Here is a 27,553-nt window from a genome sequence, read left to right on the forward strand (position 1 = left end):
CTGGGAACTCACACGAGAACTTCCCAGTGGGTCACCCATCATAGGATTGCTCTCGCACACTACTCGCTTAACTTTGAAGTTCCGATGGAACTCGAAGCCAGTGAGCTCCCAAAAAGCCTCGTACTAGGTAAAGATGAGAATATATATATATAAGGCTTACAGGATCCACCCCCTGGACGATGTGGGATCTTACTTACGTAGTGGACTATGGCACGACATTATTTCTACCGTGAGGGCCAATCGTCTATTGAAGAAAGGTTGTCAGGGTTATTTGGCTCACGTGGTATTGAATGAGGATACTCTTATCTGTGTGGAGGATGTTCGAGTAGTTAGGCATTTCCTTGATGTTTTCCCGGATGATTTACCTGGATTAGCACCAAATAGAGAAGTAGAGTTCACTATTGATTTACTTTCAGGTACAGATCTTATTTCCTTAACTCCTTATCGAATAGCTCCGGCGGAATTGAGGGAATTGAAAACTTAATTGCAGGAATTGGTTGATAAAGGTTTTATTAAGCTTAGTACTTCACCTTGTGGAGCTCCAGTTTTATTTGTACGGAAGAAAGACAGGACTTTGAGGCTGTGTATCGATTATCAACAGCTGAATCGGGTAACGATTAAAAATCGTTATCCGTTGCCGCGTATAGATGATCTGTTTGACTAGAAAAGATGTCAGATTCGAGTGGGATGATGATTATGAACAGAGTTTCCAGCAACTAAAGTATTGTCTCACTCATGCACTGTTTTGGCGCTTTCGGACGATGGTGGTAATTTTGAGATTTACAGTGATGCTTCCTTAAATGGCTTATGATGCGTATTAATGTAGCATGGTAGGGTGATTGCATATGCCTCGCGACAGTTGAAGCCACACGAGATGAACTACCCTACCCATAATCTCGAGCTATTAGCCATCATTTTTGCCCTAAAGATTTGGAGACATTACTTGTATGGAGAAAAGTGTAAGATTTTCACATATCATAAAAGCCTCCAATACCTATTCACCCAGAAAGATCTTAACCTTCGACAGCAGAGATGGATAGAATTAATCAGTGATTATGATTGAACGATTGAGTATCATTCTGGTCGTGCAAATGTGGTGGCAGATGCACTTCGCAGGAAATCTCGAGGCCGTATTAATGCTTTATATGCTTACCATATCCCTCTTCTCACAGAATTGAGATCTATTATAGTTGATTTGGGAGTGTTAGATAGGGAAGAAGCTTTACTTGCTAGTTTCCAGGTCAGACCGATTTTAATAAATCGTGTCCTAGAAGCTCAAGCCAAAGATGAGGAATCCCAGGAATTAACAGAGGCAGTGTCATGAGGGAAGAAGAAAGATCTCAGAATTCGGGAATCAAATGGCATGCTTATGCAGGAAAGTCGAATGTACATGTCGAATGTTGCATAATTAAAGAAAGATATTCTTGATGAAGTGCTTATATCGGCCTATGCGATGCATCATGGGAGTACCAAGATATATCATACTATTCAACCTTTCTACTATTGTTCTGCCATGAAAAGAGAGATTGCTGAATATGTGAGTCGATGTGCGATTTGTCAGCAAGTTAAAGCTAACAGGAAGAAACCTTTTGGATTGATGCACCCACTTCCCGTTCCCCAGTGGAAATGGGAAAATATTACTATGGATTCGTGTACAAGCTTTCTCGTACACAAAATGGTTACGATGGCATCTAGGTGATAGTGGATTGGTTTACTAAGTCAGCACACTTTATACCAGTTCGTGAGAACTATTTTTTAAAGCCGATTAGCTGAGTTATTTATAGCAGGGATTGTTAAATACCACGGGGTTCCGGTTAGTATTATTTCTGATCGGGATCCTAGGTTCACTTCCAAGTTTTGGGTAGCATTTCAGGAACCTCTTGGTTCGAGATTGCATTATAGTACGGCGTATCATTCATGGACAGATGGGCAATCCGAGAGAACCATCCAGACATTAGAAGATATGTTAAGACCTTCAGTGCTACAGTTTGGAGACGTTAGATTTGATGGAGTTTGCCTACAATAACAGCTACCATTCTAGTATTGGTATGTCACATTTCGAGGCACTTTATGGTAAATCTTGTCGTACTACTCTATGTTGGTCAGAAGTTGAAGAGAGGGTGTTAGTGGGCCCAGAGATTGTTGATAAGACTACTCAGAATATTCAGATAATTAAAGCTAACCTGAAAGAGGCCCAAGATCGACAGAAGAGCTTTGCTGATAAACATGCCATTGATAGGGTGTATAAGGTGGGAGATTGGTATATGGAAGGGTGTAGTACAGTTTGGTAAGAAAGGTAAGTTAAGTCCTCGCTACATCGGACCATACCAGATCACCGAACGAATCGGTGAAGTTGCCTATAGACTTGAGTTACCTCCAGAATTATCAAGGGTGCATGATGTCTTTCATGTTTCTATGCTTCGTCATTATGTCTCCGATCCATCACAGGTGATACCTCCTCAGCCACTAGAAATTAAATCAGATTTGACATATGATGAGGAACCAGTGACGATCTTGGACTAGAAGGATAAGGTTCTCAGGAATAAAATTGTGCACATTGTGAAAGTTTTGTGAAGAAACCATTCAGTGAAAGAGGCTACTTGGGAGACGGAAGATTGTATGTGAGATTTATATCCCCGTTTGTTCTATGGATATTGATATGTTGTATGTTGGTATACAGAAATTTCGGGGACGAAATTTTATTAAGGGGGTAGGTTGTGACAACCCGTCCCAAATTAATATATATATATATATATATATATATATATATATATATATATATATATTTTATCCTCGGATGTGTGGAATTAATGATTATACCCTCGAGTCATAGTCACGTGAATGTATTTTTATAGTTTTAAATTATTTTTAGCAGACGTGAGTAAATTATATGCGACGTCACGAGAGTGTTGAAGCGAGTTAGGGCCGAATTGTATTCATAACGAAAATGTTACGAATAAACGATTATGTAGTCGGGGAAATAGACCAATCATCATACCTCCTACTTTCTTGGGACCAATTAGAATTGTTGGTTTGTTTTGATTTAAATTGTTAGCCCTAAACCTTATGGCCCAATTAGGGCCCTACTCTTCTATTTCTGCCCAATTCCATGACAAAAAAAAAAAAAAACACACATACACCCATACGTATAAACTTTCTCTCATTCTTTTCTCTTCTCGACTTTTCTCCTTTGTCCGTACAATCTGAGCCTTCAACTCTCAAACACCATCCAAACTTCATTGATCAAGCTTGAACTTTGAACCAACGTGTTTTTTGTGACTTCACGAACCCATATGTACCATTGGATCAAAGAAAGGACCTTGGAAACCTGGGAACTCGCGAGCTCCGACGTGGTGCTCTATTGCTCCATCGTGATCGTGGTTATTTCACGTAGTTTTAAGCTTAAATGAGTCTTAAAAGTACTCCATAGAAACCTGGGAACAATTTTTTGGAGGATTTGGACGTTAGGATAGGTCAATTCCACGAGTTGCAGACTTAACCGGAATATCGAAGGATTTTTCGGCCACTTTTCGTCGGTTTTAGGACCTCTAAGAAGTAAGATAATGTTCTACTAGTTCAGGGCTTCAAATTGATATAAGATTTGTGGAATTTGGTTGAAAAACGAATAAGATATTGAAGTTTTACGATTTTCCAATTTTCGATGTCACAGCGGTGACCGGGTCGGATTCCGGCGAACTATCGAAGAAGGAAGGAGAATATTTCATCAACTTTGACGGAATATACTAACAGCGTTAGGTAAAGTTAATGGTATATGCTACTATTTAACAGAATAATCCCTAACGGCGTTAAATATTTCGTCCGTGTGTCAGGCACGTGCCTGCGCGTGTGGCCGTGCCTTGGCCAGTGCGTGGGACGTCGGAAAATTATTCTAAAAATATGGGGATGCCGTGGTGTTGAGTAGGCCACGATGGTATATTCAAACACCCCAATTGAGCAACGTACAAAAGTTATTATACGGTTTTGATCATATGCTTAAATTAACGTTAAATCGGTGGTTTCACACATAGACGAGATGTTCCCGGAGGACGAGCGTAGCCAGGTAAGACTTGGGGGTTACGACCCAGCTACATACCAGTGAGTGTGGCTTTTGGTTTTCTATATATATGCTTTACATTTTTCCCATAAATTGATTTAAATGGATTTATATTTTAAATGCCATGTAAATGGCATTACATTTTAGTATATGCATTACTATAGATATGCATATTGTTGCATGGTGTTGCAGACGCATAGGTAAGCCTCAGGTGAGTACATATTGATGATAGTGATTGCAGTGTGTATGATTATATTGAGATACATTTAGTGCTCAGTATCCTGCACCCTGGTGTTAGTGCTCAGCTCGAGGCCAGGGCCTAGCCTTCACATGATCGTTCACCTCCCGGACCGTAAGCTCACATTGGATCCAAAGTAGGGGCCAGCCTGTCATACAGACCACATTAGGTGGTTCCAACTCGTAGGTGACTTGCAATACTTCACATAGTCTTCACGTGATCGTAGCATTTGAGCGTATTTATTTACTCCCAGCCTGTCGTACAGACCACATTAGGTGGTTTCGACTCGTGTGTAGGATTTGGTAGATGAGCTATAGGTTCAGCCGTACAGGTCATGTTAGGTGACTTCGGCTGACATATCATTTTATATTGATTTAGTTTGCCGGGCTTACTTATTTCATTGCTGGAATACTTGACATGGCATATACTTGGTCTTCACTGCTCATGCACATGATTTCTATATACACATGTACTATTATTATTATTTTCTAGGAAATTATACGGGTTTTATGATGAGGGGTTATATGTTTTGAAAGTGAAATGGTTTTGAAAAGTTTTATTTTTGCCCACTCAAACTTTCTGTTTTGTACCTCTCCAGGTTCTAGATAGAAGTTCATGTTAGTGGCTCACGAGGATTCTACAACGGTTCTGACAGTCATCCATCAATGTAGGGTTTTCTTTCATATCATGTATAATTTAGTATTTAGCCTACTGGACTGCACTTTGGTACTTACGCTCTGATTATGTATATCTACACTCTAATACTTCCACTCGTACTTATATACTTACCTAGTGTAAAATAGCTAGTTCGCTTTTTATTTACCCACATTTTCATATCACTATCACTTCCGCATTGCGCACATGGCTACGTAATTTGCCCGTGTCGGCCAGCATACCTCGATCTCGGTCGGGGTGTGTCAACTTCATCAACTTTGAACCCAAATTGAACTAATTCAACCAACTTCCATAATTAATCACATTAATATAAATAAGCAAATTTATTTGTAGGGTTCGATATTTCCAAACTCACCAAATTTGAAATTAGATTGAGGAATGAACTATGACGTTGACTATTTAATGACATTTCATAGACCCATTTCAACGTCGTATAGCAAACAACTTTTGTCTTCTTCTTCCCTCGAATTCGCTCATGTAGTTTTTGACGTACCCCTTATATACCGGCCATTCCTCTTCATTCCCACATGCCCACCCTCAGCTGTGTAAATAACAACCTCATTATCAGAACTTTTGGCTTCTTCATACTAAGTCGGTACAAGTTCTCTAATCAATCCAACCATCTCTTTGCATACAATGTCAAGATTATCCCACTCAATAGTACATAGAAACTTGTTCAAACCTTCATCTTCCACACTTCTCATGACCTCCTTCCCCCTGACCCTCGACCTCCACCATTTGCCTTCATCAACCCATTTTGTCTTCTTCTTCCTGTTCATATTTTTCTTCATTTCCATTTTCTTCTTCTTCTTCTTCGTCCTCTTCCTTTTCATTTTCCACGTCTTTACGTTCCTCTCTCTTTTCCACATCTTTGTGTTCTTCTCCTTGATCAACTCTTCCACTTCTTAAGACCATCATCTCCGAAATATCCTTTTCATGCACCAAATGTGCCAAAGCTACCTTTAACTCCCCTATTTGTACTTTCAACCCACCCATATCATTTGTGTCGGGAGTGAAAGTGTCAGGCATCACTACATTGGCATCATCGCCCCATGTCTAGTAGCCTCTGTTCCTCCCTAATTTAGTGGGCACAATCTCCTCAATCCCACCGACTACCATTTAATGCAACTCGTCAAAATTATATTTGTCACACATGCAATTTTCACAAATATTCATCAACATTCATAGATTTTCACATCATTCATCAAGTTCATAAATTTTCAAATAAAGTCATACCTCTCGACTCTCATTTATGTGCATTTGTAGCTGTTCATGGATGGGTTACTTTTGCGATGTCGACCACCAGAAAATTCTTGGGATGGATGCTGGATCAATCATCTTGCAATACCGTAATAGCTTCTCCAATTGGGGAATTATTTCGTATGCCACACCTATAAGTAAACTGAATTAGTACTCAATCACAATAATTAAAGCATTATTATTGCTCAATCAAACAAAAAAATAGTACCAAAAAAGCATAACTAAACCCTTTGTAGCTCCATCAGGATCTCTGTCACCTTTTACTTCCCCTGCCTCCTTCATCTTCATCTCCTACATCACAATCCATTATTCCACTTCCTCTCCTAAAAGCAGCAAAAAAAAAAGGTTGTCATGTAGTAGTTCAAATGAAATCACACCTCATGAATAATTGTTGAACCTATCAATGTCATATATGAGCTCAAAGCACTCTAGGTTCATAGCCACATTACGCTTCTCCTTTATCAGGATGCCATCAACAAAGCCCCATCTTCAATGCATCGTCCTCATTTTTACATTCTTGAGAAGCTCTTTCATGCTCGGTTCAAGTCCACCAAAACTTTTTGGCTACCTTTGTTCAAGATAGAATTTGATTTACCCTTACCCTTACTCCTCTAACAAAACCAAATTTCTCAGGAAAATACTTAGTCAAAAGCCTAATGTTGGAAGGCTCAACCTCTATATCATAGGGTTTGTCATAACGAAGCCCTGTAATGAGGTAAAAGTCATTCTTCGTGAACCGTGTTATTTTGCAACTTATTAAATACTTCAGTCCCTCTAAATCTTTTACCCTTTGATTAGCCATTATATAAAGTGACAATTCATGCACCAATTGGCCACTAAAGGCTAGTCTATCAACACTCTCTAAGTGTCCAAAGCATGATGCCCTAAAACCAGCAAGTTGTTCGTAATTACACTTTTTACGCATGACACCAAGCACATGACTTGCTTGCGAGAGATGTTAACCCTTCCCCTACGATTCTTCCTTTTTTGTTGCTATTTGAAACCCTTCCATCTGATGTACACATAACAATACAAGCATTCAACACAACCAAATTAAACAATATATATCATAAGAACAACCAAATTCAACAATGTATCACAGTAACACAACGAGTCAACAAGTCTTCATAATGATATATCTACAGTGAACAAACCTTCATGACTAAAGTAATATCAACTTAATTCATGTGATTAACAATGGATTTCATCAACACAAATCATTCACAGCTGAACACTATAAGTAAAAGAAAACAAGAATAGAACGACCTACCCCTTACACACAACCTGTTAATGACATTTCATAGACCCACATCCCACAAAATTTTCCTAAAATTGCATAAATATCCAATACTTTCAAATAATTTCATCAACCTTGAACCCAAATTGAACTAATTCAACCAAAATTGAACTAATTCAACCAACTTACATTATTAATCACATTAACATAAATAAGCAAATTTATTTGTAAGGTTCGATATTTCCAAACTCACCAAATTTGAAATTTAGATTGAGGAATGAACTATGACGTCGACTATTTGGGAAGTCATGACTTTGAACCTAACTTAAATTAAGAAAGCACCACGTACTATCCGTGGAACTGACTGCTTACCCTTCAACCAAACTCGCCTGAATTCCTAAACTTCTGTGTCAAACTGTAGTCAAACCGGTGACAATAAGCACAACAAAACTACGATGGGTTTCGAACGGCAAGGAATGTTTCCAATAGTATGCAACTTTTCGACAAGAATCATGTTTGAGGGCCAGCGGGAGATGGAGAGTTTTGGGATGAGAAGGCAACTTTATGATGGTAACTATTGATGGGGGAACAATTTAAATGACCGAAAATTTGAAATGATGGCGGGTACCATTTTGAATAAGTGATGGGTCATTTATAACCCTGTTTCACGTGTTGGGCCGGGTTGTTGTGACCCGATGTAATTAAAACATTTTTAAAAAATCAGTAGGTAGGTATTTATCCGAGAGAAAGTTGAAAGCGGATAGCTGAGGGATACTTTCGCATGTTGAAGAATGAAACAAAGAGAAAGGGTAGAGTAATCTTATACCTTGAAGTTTTCTGTGTCACTACGGGTGTTTTTGTCACTAAAGAATGGTAGAGTAATCTTATGCTTTTAATTTTTATTTTTATTTTGTTCACTAGGGGTGTTTTTGTTCTCTAGAGAGAGGTGGAGTCTTATACCTTTTTTTTTTCATCACCCCTTTTTTCCCCACCCTCATCTTCTTCTTCTTTTCCTTTTTCTTCTTCTTACACAATAGTTTGTACATTACAAGCCAATTTGACCACCATGGTTTTCTTCCTTTTCCTCATCTTTATCGTAAGCCTCTTCTTCTTTTGCATTTACATCTTCTTCTTTTTCTCCCTTTTTTCATCTTCTTATTCCTTTTTAACTTTTTCTCTTACATCTTTTTTTTTCCTTCATCTTCTTCCTCGGTATTCTCCTCCATAAGTTTAACCTTCACTACCTTCTTTAATCTTCCACCACCTTCGACAACTCTTCCACTTTCTTCACCAAATTCTTGTTAATATCTCTTTCTCGTGGGCCAACCGCATGAATGACACCTTCAACTCCTTAAACTACATTTTCAACTTGCCTATATTGTTTGTGTTGATGCACAAAACCGGAGGGTCTTGGAACAACGTAAATCAGACCATGAATCTGCAAGAAAGTAAAGAACACAAGATGTATCGTGGTTCACCCCAATGTTTGGGCTACGTCCACACTGATGTTGATATTGTTTCACTCTGAATGGTGAATATACAAGAAGGCTAGAGGCAGTGTGCTATCTAGCCTATTTTCTCTCTTCTCATGGCCTAAATCTTGACCTCTTTAATGAGGAGAGTGAGGAGTCCTTTTATAGAATAAGGGCTCTTCACTTATTACATATTTGCCCGTTCATTTATTACATAATTACATTTGAGTCCCCCAAATATTTATACGAGGCATAAATTCGGAGGCCTTAAATATGGTACAAACAGTAGTCCCCCAAATCTTCAGTTAAGAGAGTCTTTTGGTTGGAGACTTGAAATTTAGTCCATGTGTGGGCCGTAATAACTAGATGTCATCTAGAACTGATACTCGATATGAGGCGGTGCTCAATGTGAAATGATGCTCAACTAGAAGTAGCACATGTTGCGAGGCTGCTCGGCTTGTGGCTTATGTTGCCATGGTTAGCTCGGTTTGTGGCGTTGAAGGTGAAGAAGTCCCTTTTATAGATAAGGGCTCGCTTCTCAATACATAAATGATGGGCTAGAGTTGATGCTCGTGGCGAGGCAGTTGTTCAGCAGGCGGCGATGTTCTCTAATGATGGTGAGAGAGTCCCTTTTATAGAATAAGGGCTCGCTCCTCAATACATAAGTGATGGGTTAGGATTGATGCTCGTGGCAAGGCGGTTGCTCAGCTGGCAGCGATGCTCTCTAATGAAGGTGAAGGAGTCCCTTTTATAGAATAAAAGTTTACTCCTTAATACATAAGTGATGGGCTAAAAGTCTCTCTCTGATGAAGGTGAGGGAGTCCCTTTTATAAAATAAAGGTTCGCTCCTCAGTACATAAATAATGGGCTAAGTTCCCCAAGTATTTTTCATGAGGCCCAGTTGTGGAAGCCCAATATATGGTACATAATGCGGTCCCCCAAGTCTTCAGTCAATAGAGTGTTGGCTGGAGACTTCAAATTCAATCCATGTATGGGCCGAAATGGCGGTTGTTCGGAGGCAGTCTTTGTATACCATGCACTGAAGCTTTGTAGGTGAAGCTTTGAAAGTAAGGTTTTATAGGTAAGGCTTTGAAAGTGAAGCTTTTGAAGTCGGAGCTTTGTAAATGAAGCTTTCGAAGTTGGAGCTCTGTAAATGAAGCTTTCGAAGCTGGAGCTTTGTAAATGAAGCTTTCGAACCTGGAGCTTTCGAACCTGGAGCTCTCGAAGCTAGAGCTCTCGAAGCTGGAGCTCTGTAAATGAAGCTTTCGAAGCTAGAGCTATGTAAATGAAGCTTTCGAAGCTGGAGCTCTATAAATGAAGCTTTCGAAGCTAGAGCTATGTAAATGAAACTTTCGAAGAGCTCTATAAATGAAGCTTTCAAAGCTAAAGCTATGTAAATGAAGTTTTCGAAGCTAAAGCTCTGTAAATGAAGCTTTCGAAGCTGGAGTTCTGTAAATGAAGCTTTCTAAGCTGATTGACATGAGTGATGCTCATAAATGTTTATGTTGATTGACATAAGTGATGCTCATGGATGTTGACATGAGTGATGCTCATGAATGTTGACATAAGTGATGTTCATGAATGTTTATGTATGATTGACATGAGTGATGCTCATGAATGTTTATGTATGATTGACATGAGTGATGCTCATGTATGATTTTGGAGTACTGGACGTACTTTTGATTACCTAGTTGGTGATAATAGCGGCAAGCTGCCGAATAATTTTGGAGTACTGGACGTACTTTTGATTACTTGGTTGGTGATAATAGCGGCAGGCTACCGAATAATTTTGGAGTACTACACGTATTTTTGATCACCTAGTTGGTGATAATAGCGGCAGGTTGCCGAATAATTTTGGAGTACTGAGCGTACATTTGATCACCTGGTTGGTGATAAGCAAGTGGGTGTCCGATCGAACAAGAGATCACCGTCCGGACTGAATCTTTATCACCATGAGCACGTGGCTCATCAGTCTATAAGTTGGTAGACTTTTTTAATCAGCAACAATGTTGATCAGTGGATCTAGTTGCTCAGTAATTCCTGACAATAAATGACAGTATAAGTAGGACCGTATAATGAATAAATCAAATTGACAAAGTTTGTCAAGGCAAAATATTGTACTATGTGCCTTTTATAAATAAATAATTTATTCTGTTGTGTGATAAATGACATGTTGCATAAATCAACAATATATTAGGTATTGCCTAAATATGTGTGTGTATATATATATAATCTTGAATAAATGATTTATTCGGTTGTTTGATAAATGACATGTTGCATAAATCAACAATATATTAGGTATTGCCTAAAAGTGTGTGTGTGTGTGTGTGTATATATATATATATATATAATCATGAATAAATGATTTATTCGGTTGTTTGATAAATGACATGTTGCATAAATCAACAATATATTAGGTATTGCCTAAAAGTGTGTGTCTATATATATAATCATGAATAAATGATTTATTCAGTTGTTTGATAAATGACATGTTGCATGAATCAACAATATATTAGGTATTGCCTAAATGTGTGTGTGTGTATATATATAATCATGAATAAATGATTTATTCAATTGTTTGATAAATGACATGCTGCATAAATCAATAATATATTAAGCATATAATATATATATATATAGACACACACATGGCAGACAACTTTGAGGGTGCCATTATATATATGAATAATATAATAAAGATAAAAAAATACTTATCTTCATAAGTCTTTTTTTCGGTGGTATTGCAGAAGGTGGGTATGACAAATGGTTGGATAGTGAGATAGCATGTGCAGCTGGCAGTTGCTGAGGGTAGGGCATGCTTAATGGGTCACGCCCATAATTCCCTTATCTGCAATCATACCATTTCACCACCGCAATTGTCTCTACTTTTTCCTTCTTTTTATCTTCTTCCCTTTAATGCTTTTCCAATCAAGTACTTGACAGCTTGAGATATATGGTAATCAAGTGACCAGGGAGTAGGACTTTATGATTTTGCAAGGAATCTGGGTTGTCTGGTATAGAAGTCTGATCCACAAGGGAAAACAGTTTCTGCACCATAAATCTGCTTGTCGTAGATATTGAACCAGATGTTGACGGGATTCATGGCGACCTGTTTCCACAAATGAGGAGTTCTTTTATTGAATTTACCAATCATACCCCTGCAAGCCACCGAAATATCTCGGATATCTCTTCTCCGACGCGCCCTATTTCCAAGCTCGAATCGCCGGCGATAGACACCTCGCTCCGGTAGCTACTTCCACTGTAGAATCTTCCAGAGCTTTGAAATGACATATCTCGGGACGAGAGGGTGCTCGATAGTTGATCAATGTAGTATTTGAGCCAACTCGACCTTCCCGAGTTAACCTTCGCGACGAGGATCGACGGTAGAATTGACGGTTCCGGCTCTGCCACTACCAAGATGACCTCATCTTTCTCTCGCTCAGCATTGCTCAGCTGCACTTCCGACGTCTCCTCGTCTGTAATATAATCGAATGAGCCGACGAAGTAGGAGTGCCGATTCGAGAAATTCGTCGTTGTCGTCTGATTGTTGTTGCGAAGGCTCACCTTTCCAATTTCGAGATGAAAGCTTCCGCTACAGTCAGCGGAGATGGTAGAGGAAGATCGGCGGGCAATAGAGGAGAAAATATAGAGAGGGAGGGAAGATGAGGTATCAGGATTAATTCGGCGAATGGATATGCGGCAAAAGTCGGAGAATGAGTTAGATGGTGAGGGAGCAAGGCGACGGAATGGTCCAACCCAGAAGATCTAGTGGTCATCACAAACGTGCTCCTTGTTGTAGACAATAGCGGCCACAAGACTCCTGATAAGGTTGATGCCGGTTCCAGTGATGAGGATGGTGGCCAAGTGAACCAAGAACACTGCAAACCCTTAGAGAGAGATGCAGAGAGGGAGAGAATCAGCGTCTGCAAGACCCATTTGTGTAATGTGGAGCTGCAACCTATCTTTTCTGCCCAAACTCTCTCTCTCTCCTCTGCAACGCGTTTAGTGAGGTTAATGGTGTACTCTCTGGTAACGACCTTATCCTTTCTCCCCTTGCCATGGCCATTCTCCGCCATTGTTAAAGCTCTGAGCTCACATCCGCCTCCCTGCTGTAATGAACTTGATGTCCATCAGAAATGGATATGGTGGGTGTGCTGAGTGATTTGGCAGGTGAGGCGGTGATACCTCTCTTGGATTAGCCCAACGAAGAGAGGTCTCTGAAGAGGTGAGCCATTGAAGCAGATACAGGGGAATAGAGGAAGAGATGATGGAGAGCGAGTGTTTGTGAGTTTTCATTTCTGCCTCTTTGAGAGATGGGTTTTACAGTGACTTTGGTTCCTGGGTTTCTGCTGATTCACGGTGGATATTGTGATGAGGTTTCACGGTGGTGAGATGAAAAATTGAGAGAGAACCGACATAGCTTTTTGTGTCGTTTCCCACAGACGGCGCCAAATGTTGATGCACGAAACCAGAGGGTCTTGGAACAATGTAAATCCGACCGTGAATCTGCAAGAAAGTAAAAAACATAAGATGTATCATGGTTCACCCCAATGTTTGGGCTACGTCCACACTGATGTTGATATTGTTTCACTATGAATGGTGAATATACACAAAGGCTAGAGGCAGTGTGCTCTCTAGCCTATTTTCTCTCTTCCCATGGCCTAAATCTTGACCTTTTTAATGAGAAGAGTGATGAGTCTTTTTATAGAATAAGGGCTCATCACTTATTATATATTTGCCCTTTCATTTATTACATAATTACATTTGAGCCCCCTGAGTATTTATACGAGGTCTAAATACGGAGACCCTAAATATGGTACAAACAGTTTGTTTCGAGAGCCAGGTTCTTAGGAATCATAACATCTGCATCTTCCCCCCACTTCCAGTATGCTTTGTTCATATTCACTTCAGTCGGAACAATTTCTCTAATCTCCACAGCTTGCCATTTAAAGCCATGCATCATAAATACATTTCTCACACATACAATAATCACACACGTTCATTTTCATTCATAAAATTCAAAAGTTTTGTAATACAATTATACCTCTCGGCTCTCAGTTATATACAACTGCAGCTGCTCATGGATCGACTGCTTCTTTGTTGTCTTCCATTGCAAAATTCTCAGTGTAATTGCCGAATATGCCATCTTGCAGTAACCTAGGCGCATCTCAAGTTGGGAAATTTTTTCGTATGCCCACACCTGCATGTATTTGTTCATAAATGAATACTCAATCACATTAATAAAGCCAATATTACCTGAAAGCAACATATATTACCTGAAAAGCGTATGAAAGTCCTTTGCATCCCTATTCGGACTGCTACACCTTCTTCATTCCCCTAACTTCTTCTTCCTCCTCATCTGCATCTTCCTTATCATTCCCCTAAACTCTACCTCTACCTCTCCTTAAAGTAGCAAACAAGAGGTTGTCATGGAGTTGTTCAAAGGAGATGGAACCCCATGCAAACCTGTTGAACCTATCCATTATCCTTTATGAGGTCGAGGTAGTCTAGATTCACATCAACGTTATTCGTTAGCCCTATCAATACAACATTGGCAAATTATACCAGACCTAGCTTGAAGGCATCGTCCCTGTTTTTGCCCTCCTTAAATGCCCGTTCAAGCTTACTGCAAGTCACGGATATTTTTTTTGCTAACTTTCTTGGGGAAGGCCTTCGCTTTACCTTTCCCATTTTCTTTCCTCCCCTTGATACTTTCAACTACCAATGCTAATTTCCAGGGAAAATACTCTCTTAGCAGCCTAATACGTTGTGGCTCAACCTCTATGTCCTGGGGTTCGTCACATCGTAGCCAGATAATGAGGCAAAAGTCCTATATTGTGAACCAAGTTAATTCACAACCTATTGAATAAGTTAGCCCATCTAGGTTTTTAACCCCTTTATTTTCCACATCTGGAGCAACAATTCATGGACCAATTGCCCACCAAAGGCCAATTCACCCATGCCTTGAAGGTGGCCAAAGTAGGTTGCCCCAAAGGCACCAAGATGTGCCTAATTAAACTTCTCCCTTATTTATTCTAACACAAAGGGGCTTGGGATAGGTTGTTAAGCCTTCACCTGTACACTTCTTCCTCTTTGGTTGTTAGTAAAACACCTTAGGTTACCATATCCTGTACACATAACAATACACACACATCAACAATCAACGATACATAACCTAATGACAACCTGTCACCAAAGCTTCATAGCTTTACATCTGTTATGAACAGTGCATCATTACTAAAGCAATTTTAATCCCCACCTTAAAACTAACAATAATTCAAATACAAAAGCAATCCCTATCACCACTAAATTAACAAAAATTCAGATACAAAATCCAATTCATACTCAAAACTACAACTTTAACAAAACTACAAATAACACCCCATCATCTACACAACCCGTCAACATAGCTTCATAAGTTCGCAACATACCCTAATTTGTAAAAAAAAATTCATATAAACGACAAAATCCACCTAATTACATCCACGAACATGCATGATTAACCTTACACCTAACTTAACTTATAATACTTAACAGAAATAACAGATGAAATTCTAGGGTTTCAATTTCAAAACTCACCAAATTTGAAATTCACTAAGGGAATCAAATATGACGACTATTATCACGAAAGCAGTCTGAACCCAGCTCGAATGAAGCAAAAAACACTTCTTTCCTTTAGAACCTACTGCACAGCCTCCAACTAGAATCCTCTGATTTTCTACATTGTTGTCCGGATTTTCTGTGAAGCCAGACAACACAAGCACATACCAACTATAACTGGATTTGAAACGGGGAGCAAGTTTTCGAATGGGAATGATGTTTTCTGCAGCAACGATGCTTAAGAAAATGCAAGAGATGGAGTGTTTTTTGTAGGAAGACAAGACTTACTTAAGACGGTAAGTGTTGATGTCAGGGGGTACGGTTTAAATCCCAAGAAATTTTGAATTCAAGCCGGGTACCATTATAATTAAGTGACGGATCATTTATGACCCGGTTTCATCCTAAGCTCATTCCGATGGAATTGTTTTCAGCCGTTCAATTTTCATCCAACGAATTACATTTTGTCCGTACGCTGGGTCTGCAAAGTGATGTCTCCACGTTAGAAATCACCCCTAAATATAGCACAACAATTAGAGATGCCCTTCTAGAGCCCTAAATGAAGCCCACTATTAAGTTTAACATGTTGCTCCAGTGAGGTGTCACACATCGATTGGTAAGACACATTAATTTAACCTTGTTTGGTTGGTATGATGAAAATGAAAAAAATTTTAAGTTCTTAATTTAATAGAATGGGTCAATTTGCTAATTTTAAAAAGTTCAAGTCCTTAATTTACCAAAAATATAGTTGAAGGGGTCAATTTTAAATAAAGTGTTAGTTCATGAGTCAATGACTCAAATCACAGTTTACCCAATATAAAATGGCAAAAGTGTTATTCATGAGTCAATGACTCAAATCACCGATAACCCTAATTATTTTTTTCTGGATCTGTTCTGTGCTGGTGTTTGAATGTTGGGCACCGTGTTATCTCCTCTGCAACTGCACACGTCTGGTCTCGTATCGTTTCGTCTCTGCTCTCGTCAAGCCGGTACGACGGAAAGCAACTCTCTCTCGTCAAGCCCGTGCAAGGGTAATTCTTTTTCTTTCCCTTAACTAATAGAAATAATCGTTATTTTTTTTTAATTTTTATTATTTTATTATTTTTGTGATTTTCAGATAAGGAGATTCGCAGAAGCAAGTTTCTCTCCTCCGCCTCTGGTCGATCTATCTAGCCAAAACTTGTGGATTCAATCAATTTATCCAACGAATTTTTATTTTTATTTTTATCTTTTTAATTTTTTTTAATTTCTTTATCTTGATTTCAGGGGAGAAAGAAATTAATCAAGATTTCCGTGTTAAAGAGAAAAAACAAGAAATCAATCAAGCCTGTCCTGGTAATTATCATACACAAGCACGCTTTTTCATTTTTTTTTTAAAATTTTTGTTTTTAATCAATTCTTTCTGTGTAAGTTTATCTTACATTGCCGGTCCCAAGCCCGGGTAAAGGAGGAGGGGGAGGGCGTCAGGTAGTCGACAGCCGGTAATCCTCGGTTACGTCGAATCCTTATGAAAATGAATCCAGAACGAAATCGCGCTAAGACCCAAGACCGAGCGCAATGGCGTTCTAGGATTCATATAGCCAACCCCACTTAGTGGGAAAAGGCTTTGTTGTTGTTGTAATCAATTCTGCTTGTTTGGCTATTTACGGGTCCTAATAAATTCCGAATTAGTTCCATTAAAGATATGGTTTATCATTTATCTGTGATGAATACCCAAGTCTAGATTGTTTCCTTCCTCTGGGGTTGGGGTTTTGAGGTTGGGTTTTGGGGTTGGGTTTTGGGGTTTTGGTTTTGGTTGGGGTTTTGGATTAGGGATTAGGGTTTAGGGGTTAAGGTTAGGGGTTAGGAACGTTGCTAGGCTATCATCTATATAAACATACTTGTCTTTACAGTCAACTTACATGCTCGCGCATCCCCATTTCCACTTGTGCATACATGCTGCTTATGGAGAAGATAGAATATGAATATGCATGTCTCTTATTATTCAGTGTCATTTCATCATCACCTTTTCTCTTATAGGGGAGGAGCAATCAGAGGATACAATGGTTCTCGATTCTGATCACTATAGTTCTGATGATAGTGTCAGCAGCAGCGAGATTTGTCGTTATTGTGACTACGTTGGTGAGCACACCTCTTGTGAGTGCCCCAATTATCTGAAGCCCAGAGAGACTTGGGTTGCTCACCCTCTTGTGAAAGAAAGTTACTTTTGCAGCATTTGTGGTAAAAATGACCACCACATTGCATGGTGCCCATTGGCTATATCGTGCCCTCCTGGCACAAAAGTAGAACCTGGTGCTGAAATAATGTGTAGCGTCTGTCATACATACATGTGCTCCATTGAGTCGCAGTATTGGAACATAAAATATGATCATCATACATTTGCTCAGTTAAAGGACTGTCTTTATTGTAACGAAAACGGACACTATCCTCACGTGTGCCCTTCTCGGGTGAAGGATCTTCTAGCTGTCATAGAACTAGAAAATGCTGGCGGTGACAATAATGGTCAGGATGATGATAATGAGAAGCCAAATACAGAATTCCAACGGTTTCGTTATTCATTTTTTGTGGCCAATCTAGCTCCACAGGCAAGTGAATTTCTTATTTAACTCATGGTATCATCATGCTTTTGGGTTCCCTCCCTCCCTCTCTCTCCCTCTCTCTCCCTCTGGTTGGTAAATTAATTATCTCTTGTATACAGATTTGCTGCTTTATATTTTACTGTCTACGCACGGGCACATAGGGTTAGGATAACTTGAAAACTTTTTTTTCTCCCTGCAAACTAGTGCATTATCCCAAAAATTTAGTTTGAACTTTGAAGCTATAGGTAAAGGACGCTGGCACATTATGTTTTGGGAAAGAGGGTTGAGTTGGGTGACGCATACATTTTCAAGTTGTGTATGTTGCCATTTATTTTGTTTTTTTTTGGTAGTTGGCTGGTTAATTGGCTAGAATTTAATGGCAGAAAAAAGCAAGGGATTGTAGGATAGGATCAGATAATTGTTGGCTTGTGTGCCCAGTGAATTTTGGTAATACTATCGTACGTTCGTACTTTTTCCTTAATGTGAAAATGATGAAAATAGCAATATGCTTAGGTCTCATTTGTCTCAAGAACATATAATAATGATTTAGATAGAGTATCCAAACATGAGCTAGCCCTACGTTAGTTGTTTTAATAGTTTTACTGTACTATTAGTTTGGTTTGTTATTTTTGGTGGACTGTTGGTTAACCAGTGTCACAAGGTCATATATATACATATGTGTGGGTGATTGATTTTGGTGGTGGTTGATCATTTTGGTTGTGGAAAGAAAGAAAGAAAAATATATTGTACATCTAATATGCAATTAATCTTTTGTAGGTTACTGAAATTGATCTCTATCGTCATTTCCTTGATTTATTACCTGATGTTGGAATCGGAGATGTTACAGAAGTAATGGTGCACAACCATGAAGATAAATGTTATGGGTATCTGGAATTCAGGACAAGGGAAACAGCATTATCGGCTATGGAGAAGGGGCATCATACCATTCTCTGTGACAAGAAAATCAAGGTACAGAGTCTGGTTGGAGATTATAGTTGATGGTCTAGCTTCTTCTTTTTAATCATAGTATGCCGGGAGCTAGATTATAATCCATTTTCAAGTGAAGCAAACGGATGACACAGAGTTTATAGTCCGTGGCTAGCAGTAACATGCTCAGACGATCATTATATTTTTTTTTTCTAGTGATGTTGTACGTGGAAATCACATTTTACCTGATCTGATCGGTCCAATTTAATCTTTTTTTTTTCTTTTTTCCGTGTGTTGCAGTGTTACCCTAGCTCATTAGTGAAGGAAGGTCTGGTTGTTTTTTCCCCATGAAGTTCAGGAGCAGGAGAAGCTTATATGCCAGCCACTGGTCCGCAATAAGTATTTGACATGACCTCTAGTTTTAAGTTAATTTCCTTGTAATGTAGTTTTTAAATGGTTAGACAGCATCGAATATCTATCAGTAATCAGTAATGAATATAATTTCAGAACTTGTTGTCGAAAATTGTCTGTTTTTCATTGAGAGTACTCGTAAGTCACAGTTGTCAATCAGGAAGCTGTTAATATTTTTTCATGAACTCTTGATAATTCCAAGGATCCAGGGCAGGCGAGGGCTGATTGGCACTTGTAAGACACTGCAATGATGGGTTACACAATTAGGTAGCTATCAATTTTGTGTACATTAGCAACCTCATTTGAATCCCATCTACCTTTACTTCGACGATTTGCCCTTTTATTTTGGAACGTTACGTTCCCACACCTACCGTTACTCCAACTCAACAAACAAACACGATGCACCTGAGAGGACTCTCGACTCTCGATTGAGATTTTTGCTATTGACCCGATTCAACCTGTATCATATAACAGATGAAATAACCGGGTCATTTCATCTTTCAACTCTTCATAACAGCAACTCCTTTTTTCCTGTACAAGTGCAGATGACGGTGAAGGGACGGTGGATGCATGGCCTGGACATCCAGAGCATCTAATATGCCATGCCTAGATGATTGATGTGAGTATCTTAGATGAATCTATCCACTAGATGATTGATTGAGTATCTTAGATGAATCTATCCACCTTGGGAACTTGCAAGAGTTGAGTTCAAGATGTCCGGATGCTTTTTCGTATATAACCAAGGTCTAAAACACAGCCTTAACCTTATTCTTAAGAGGAGGTTTGTTTTTTGTATGTCACTAAGTTAACTGCATAAATCCAAATCTCAAGACCAAAACAAATCATAGGGTTACAGGATTTCTTCCAAATTAATGCCAACGTATCGTTCAGCAACGGGGAGATTCTGGGGCCTTGCTTGACCGGCCACATTAGATAAATCTCAGTACAATCTATGAATGCATGCTTAGTTGTAACCAGATTCTTACCAGGCCACTGATGGCGTAATTTCGTTTGAAGATTACAATAAATGATATAAGATTTAAGGAATTCACAAAAGTCATGTGAAAATAAAAGATGCTGGATTTCCCTTTGAAGGATATGAAATTACTTGATGTTAGAATTGAGGTTTTACAGTTAGTCAGAGGTTTACGATTAGATCTGTATAATGTATTTTAGCATCCTTTTGTTGTTTGGCAAGCAGTTCACGTGCGTAGTTTCCAGTGTTTGTTTCATATTTAGAAGCTTGTTTGAGTTCGATATCTCTATTTTTTTGTCGAAGAGTTCAATGTCTGTATATCGTGTAGAAAAGTGATTCCTTTTTTCTTTTGGATGTCTGACCCTGTAAACTTCAGAATCTATTTTTCGGTATACTTCTTATTGTTTTTCTATCCCTATCTAAGCTTTATCCCCAATCCGTTTCTTCATTTGGACAGACCTATGTAACTGTTGGTAATAGATTTCTGATTTGTCTTTAGAATTGCATCCTAAGCGGTGGTTACAAGTTACAACTTCCCTGATTGACTTCATATGAACAAAGTCATGCGGAGTTTAACAATTTTTCGTATTGTATAATGCTTCACGTGGATGTATTAGTATACCGTCATGCTTTGGTATCATTCTCTAGTGTCATATTCTAATTAAAAGTAAATGATGTGGCCAATTGCATACTAGACATAACCTTGGAACTGCTGGAAGGTCCTCCTTACAGCTTACAGGGGATGTGGAGGGAGAGTCCATGTTAGATACGTTGTTAGTGATATGCATGCAGACTTCATCTGGACTGAATGTGACTGCTTAACCTCGGTTGCTTCCACCCTTCCACTTACACTTAGGTCAATGTGATTTCTCCCACTTACCATCGAATTGAAATTTTAATGCTTTATGCATGGATACTAGACAAAGGCATAAACAGTGGCACTGATGGATTTGCTATGCTCTTCACTTGAAATTGGTGTGCGTGATCTTCTAGCAATAACATATGAGCAATTGGTATTTGTGATTAATTTTTGAATTGCAGATGCTTGTCATTTACTGTGGCCCTGGTATCATGAAGGTTAATGTGATTCGTGGGCTACATTCTCAGATTGCTAATAAGGTCGCTTTGGCGGGGCTCATATTAACTACACAAGACCAAGGGACAAATGAAGCTCTAAAAACTCTAATCCGTTTAAAATAAAATATTCCAGGTTTGTTTCTGAATGTCAGTTATGTTTTGCAATTCATTCTTGTATGCATACAAGTCCTCCAAGATGATTACATTTGACTACGTTTGTGATTCTTTAGATTAGCTTTATGGATGGCTTATGATTGGAGAGGCATTATTTAAGCATTCTCCTAGAAGATACAATTGATGAACTAAGTTCTGTTTAAGCCTTTAAGGATCAAAATGCATTGATAAAGCTTCTTTATAATCTAGGCATAAAGAATAATTGGAAATGTGATTTAGGGAGGTCAACTGCAAGTTCGGAAAATTTGAAGTGTTGTATATGCATTTAAGAAAATTAAGTTCCGCTTATGACTGTCACGAAAAGACGCAATTTCACGGTACTATGGACTTGAGAAGGGGCAGGTAGTGAAAGTTACTTACACTGGTGATATTACCGAGTCTCATGTTACATACCGCTGCATCTGGTGATGCAGTCTTCTGGGTGCAGTTTCGAGGAATGGCGCCTTTCTAGTTTCTAGTGTCTAGTGGTTTATGTGATCTCGTTTATCTGCAAACCTTGACGAGTAAGATCCTTTTGTTTTGTGTCCTGTGTGTTATGAAAAAGGTTCATTTCTCATTTCGGCCTTAGCTAATGAACAGTTGATTCGTGATTCTGGTAGCTTTTAGCCTTTTACTGCTCTAATTCTCTGTTCTCTAGCGAGTGTCGTTCTGTGTCGGCTTGTTCAAGCTTTCTTTTAAGTTATAAATTGTTTCGCACACAGAGAACAGACGCTTGGACGGCCATCACTGAACTAAGCAGTTGATTATGTAGTGAATTCCTCCAAAATTGGGACTTAGTCGATGGCATTTGTGGCTTTAAAAATAATAATTTTTGCAGCAAATGCCCGTTAACCCAGATGGGCTTCTTTCAGCTACTGCTGCCTGCCAGACTTGGCGTGCATGAAGGCTTTTGGTGTAATTTTTAGGGTTTTAGTTTTCTTGTGGCGATGGGGGATATATCGTTGAGGAAGACGGGTGTGAAGGAGAAGAGGACTAAAGCGCAAAAAGAGTCTAATGTTCTTCTTGATTATACTCGAAGGGCGATATCCAGGTTAACTTATTTGAAAAGGTATGGTCTTGTTGGATATGTTCCAACAACTGTAAAGTCAAAAGTATGGATTTTAATGTGGGGTATTGGTTTTTCTGAGCGTGTTAAGTTTTCCAACTTTGGTAGAACACTTGCCCAACTAGAAGATGATGCAAGCCAGTGTGAGGAGCATGTTGAGCATTGGAAGAACAACTTGGCCTTGATGCTTGGCAAGGAGAAACAATACAATCAAGAGACCGTCCGTTTCAAGGTATTTGTTTTCGGTTCCTGCATTTTCTTCTTTTTTTTTTTGGTTTTACAGTTTGGTTAATGACTGCTAGAAAAACGAACGAGACCTAAAGAAGTGAGATGAAACTTATTGGTACATGAAAACACTATTTTAGGGAGAAAGAACCTTGTGATTGACCAAACTATATCGACATAAAAGTGTATTTGAGCGACACGCCTTATAAACCCATACAAAGTCACAGACAATTGATAGTTTTTGCATCATTGTACTTGAACAATGACGCTTGTTGTGACATACATAACGTTTTCTATGTCCTTAAAGAAGAACATTTAAAAAAAAATAAACAGAGGCGCTTGTTTAAACGTTAACGACACTTCTTCAGTGTCATGATACCTTTTTTTTGGTCAAATAATGTCATGATGCATGAAACGCTTATTTTTTAGGGTATGAACTATTCCAGTTAATGGTAAGACCGAGCCCGAAACATTATCTCCAAGGGCGAGTTTTTCATGCAGACAACCAAACTATGGGAAAGTTGTCCTCTCTTAATGTTTCAAAGACCACATCATTCGAGAAGACCATGGATAACGTGATCGCGTACAATCCTCTGTACGCGATCATGTTTGTCTTCAGCCCCGCTCAAGGATAAGAACGAGGATTCTCTCCACAAACCACTGTAATTACATGAAAATTAGTCAATATTTATAGGCACGGAAAAATAAACATATAGTTTCGTGGTCAAAGGATTTAATGTCAAACCAAAAGCACATACCCATGCCAACAGCGCCTCTGCGTCCACCGTGACCACCTCCACTGTAGCTCCCCCTTTTTTCTAAAAAAAATGTGTTTTTTTTTTTATGAGTCGTAGGAGGTTGATTGGTTGATAGAAGAGTACGAAGAATAATAAAGCTTGTGAAGGTTAATCAAAGAAGAGAGAGGGAGAGGGAAAGGGAAAAGAGATAGAGAGGTGGTGGTGGATGCGGATGCCTATGCGGTGGGGCTTGGTGGTTTCGGTGGGAAGTGGATAGTTGCAGCCGGACTGTTGCTTTTGGTGGGAGAATATGAGTCTCTGAAATTTTATTTTTAATTTTACATCTGCAGGCATTGGAAAAGTGAGAATTTCTAGAGGTTGGAGAAGTGTAAAATTAATTACGGTCAGTACATTTGTAGGGTTTTGCCTGGAAAATAAAAGTATGAACTGTTTTGATTAATTGCGGTTAATTAAGGCTAATTACTATGATGATGAAGTATGAATTGTTTTGATTACGAAGTTTGTATAATGAAGATACGTTAATCATAAGTGGGAGGACAGGTAGGTTACCATATGAAAACACAAGCAATATTCTTAGTGAAAAGTTTTGGATCTGCCATACTTTAGTCAACTCATAATTAAGAGGCTGGTTTGGTATTGCTGTGCTTTGAAAAAAAAACTGTTTCTGCTGTGCTGTGAGAAGAAGCTCATTTTGCTGCTTCATGTTTTCAGCTTTTTTTCACCCAAAACTATGAAAATAAGTTGTTTTTAAGTATTTACCAAACATTTTTTTAAGCTCAGTTTTTTTTTATACCAACTTTTTATAAAAACACTTAAATACCTCAATACCAAACCACTACATACTCTTATGCATTCCCTCAATTTTCCGAATCATACGCCTTGGAACCCTACAATACTTGATAAACCCTCCACTAGGCTAGCGTTTAATTGCTCTCCCCTCTCCCTCCAATTGGACCCAAATGGCTCTGACGCCGCAGACAACAGGCACTGCTTCCTTTTCACAGAAGATAGCCGCGTTCAGATTCTCATTACACGCCTTCGAAACAGGGAAGATTTTTTAATGTGACCGTCACACGGAATAGTACATTATGTGTCACCAAATTGAAACCTAATATTCCCAAATTGGGGAATATGTAATTAATTTTGCTTCAACTTTAGTAGCTCTACCACTTCCATCCATCTACTGCATACCAGAGGGCTTTGAGTGCTTCTTTTATTGGTTCCGCTACTACATAGCCAGCAACCCTTTGAGATAGAATGAACAGATATACTATGGAAAAATTTAGCTCTAAAGTACCCTTTAAAATATTAATTTTTGAGAACTAAAACATAACTCTTGGCTACGTTTAGCACACCATGACTAGAGACGGTCTTAGGGTCTGTTTGGGTGAAGGTCTAAAGAGAGGTTTAGATTAGAAAATGAGTTTTGGAAATCCCAAAATATGTACGTGGAGCCTAAAAATAATCTCGAAAATTCTAGAGGCGACACGTAGACTTTTATCCAAGAAAGACAATATTGCCCTCAATATATGGGCAAGCCTCTTAGATGCTCTCATGCGCAGCTCACACCCCTGAAGATCTCAGCAACTAAATACGAGTGCCCATAACTTACCTACCCTTGGCAAGGAATTAAAGATAAGGATTAATTACCCAAATCCTATCTTTAATACATTCCCAATTGAAGATTGACTCCAATAAAGTAAGTAATCCCAATTTAAATAAATTAGGGGTAATTACACCATTATCCGAAGATATTATTTCTTATTTAATATCTTGAGAATATTTTGAGAATATTTCTCCATAAACACCTTGGCCAATAGGATGCGGCCATGTATATGGTAAAATCCTAACACTATGGTTGGTCCTATCCCTATAAATACCCCATATTTTACCAAATTTTCAAAGCTTTTGCTACCCCTAAAAAAGCCTTAAACACTTTATTCTCTCAGAGAAACTGACTTAGGCATCAGAGATCCATTGGCCTAACTCTCCCCCTCACCTCGTGGGCGCGTGAGGTTTAGGTCTTTGATCAAAGGTGTTGATTGTTTTGCAGGTGAATTTTCGTCAAGGCTGAAGGCGGCGGAAATTTGCATCGACAATGTCTACCTTGTTTGGATAAATTTTGAAAAAACACAAGGTCAAATACTGGGTTTGAAACGGGATATTAGTTACCCTAGAAGTCAAACAGTCACACGCACTTCACCTCACCCGGCCCGTTTGTGTTGTGCACATGTTAGGCTTAAAATTTTACCACAGTGAGGGGCATGTTTAGAAACAATCTCACATTGATGGGAAAAGAGACTTAACATAAGCTTATAAGTATAACTACTCCCTATATTGCCAATTGATTTTTTTGTGGAACCTCAACTTTCTTCCTACTTGTGCCTCTACTTATGATTAATGTGTATTCACCATACGAACTTCATAATCAGAACCGATCATAATCTTTATCATCATCTAAATATCATATCTACAAAAAATGGATGAGTAGATGATTGAAATCACCTATATACGGTTATAAATCACCAAGATACTTGTAGGTGATTAAACTGATATGCAAGAAAACAGAACCTCAAACTGGTTTTAAAACATGGGATGAAAAACCTGTTTTGAAGTCTCCATCACCTTTAATTTCGAAGCACAAATAACTTAAAGGTATAAGGACATGCAAGATCAACTTATTAAGCTTTTGATATCATTCAAAATGCTCAAAGATCTCTATGAGATACGGTAATAAGAGATATATTAGTATACATTATTGTGGAAAATTTAGCATGTCTAGTGATTGTTCTTGCTGTAATTTTCAGGCATAGAATCCAAGAGGAGGATAGAAATAGAGTGATGGTTAACTGATGGATGCTTTTGGTCATGTACTTTTAAAACTTTGAAATATTGGAAAAGTTACGAATTGTTAGATGCTTTTGCTCAAATACTTTATAATTTTGAAATGGTGGAGGATTATTAATTTGATGCTTTTGCCCATTTAATGTTTGACTTTTAAAATTGTTGGATATATATTCATACAGAATGCATATCATGGTAGGTTGCTCAGTTATTTTTATCTTTGTTTTCATCTCATAAAATAAATTTAAAAGTTCAAGTAAGTTGTATGGTATGAAATATAGAAAACAAGTTGTAAGAGAATAAAACATAGAGCGCACACAAAATTTTAAGCTCAAATAAGTTACATGAAACATATGTTCATTGCCACCATGCCGTCCTGTTCCGATAGAAGAATGACATTTGAAATTATTTTTTAACACATGTACTTGGTTTAGTGCATCAAAATGTTACGTGACAGTGAATCAATTTCATGTAAGTTACTCTCCTATTTTGTAAGTGGCATTTTACCCCAATGCTTAGACTTTGGCATCAACATCCACTACAGCCAATTTCGAGACTACCATCCCCATTCTTATTTCGTTCTTAAAAACATTTGAAAGCAACTCGTTAAAGAGAAGAGATCCTCTCTAGATCTCTCACACCAAAGCCCACCAATCAATTAATCTAGGCCCTTGAAATTTGACCAAATGACTAAAATTATTATAACTTTTAAATGAGCTTCCTGTTTGTAGCCGTTAAATCAAATTTGAAGTGTCCAGATTAATTAATTAGTGGGTTTTGGTGGGAGAAATCCGGAGGGGATCCCTTCCCCTCTTTAAATGCGGATTACATTATAAATAGGGATGTGCTATCCACACACCCCTTTTTACTTTTCTCACACCCCTTGTTAATTTCTATCTTTTGATCTTTTTTAATTCATCTGATCCAACGGTCGAAAATTAAAATGGTGTGAAAGAAGTAAAAAGAGGTGTGTAGATATCACATCCCTATAAATATACTACAAA

General features: G+C 38.5%; 1 protein-coding gene across 24 annotated transcripts; it reads left to right on the forward strand.

The window, feature by feature from the left end:
- The first annotated feature begins 16,325 nt into the window (after positions 1–16,325).
- On the forward strand, positions 16,326–26,675 carry LOC103454366 (uncharacterized). Of its 24 annotated transcripts, none has more exons than XR_011573802.1 (12): positions 16,367–16,564; positions 16,651–16,692; positions 16,800–16,868; positions 17,553–18,118; positions 18,890–19,081; positions 19,340–19,438; positions 19,653–19,717; positions 19,996–20,069; positions 21,534–21,636; positions 22,379–22,725; positions 22,831–22,954; positions 26,513–26,675. XR_011573802.1 is itself a non-coding variant. In XM_008393962.4 (6 exons), exons 1-6 carry the CDS (start codon positions 16,444–16,446, stop codon positions 19,388–19,390), a joined length of 1,041 nt encoding a protein of 346 aa, XP_008392184.2. In that variant the 5' UTR covers positions 16,326–16,443; the 3' UTR covers positions 19,391–19,562. The 24 variants fall into 24 exon arrangements, 3 of the variants coding, with proteins under 3 accessions (XP_008392184.2, XP_028946319.1, XP_070665444.1); XR_011573816.1 differs by lacking the exon at positions 26,513–26,675 and adding an exon at positions 25,759–26,055 and having other exon boundaries at positions 21,468–21,636; positions 22,495–22,725; XR_011573801.1 differs by lacking the exon at positions 26,513–26,675 and adding an exon at positions 25,759–26,055.
- Positions 26,676–27,553: the final 878 nt, after the last annotated feature.

This window comes from Malus domestica, chromosome 12, assembly GCF_042453785.1.
Source record: "Malus domestica chromosome 12, GDT2T_hap1".
Lineage (NCBI taxonomy): Eukaryota > Viridiplantae > Streptophyta > Magnoliopsida > Rosales > Rosaceae > Malus > Malus domestica.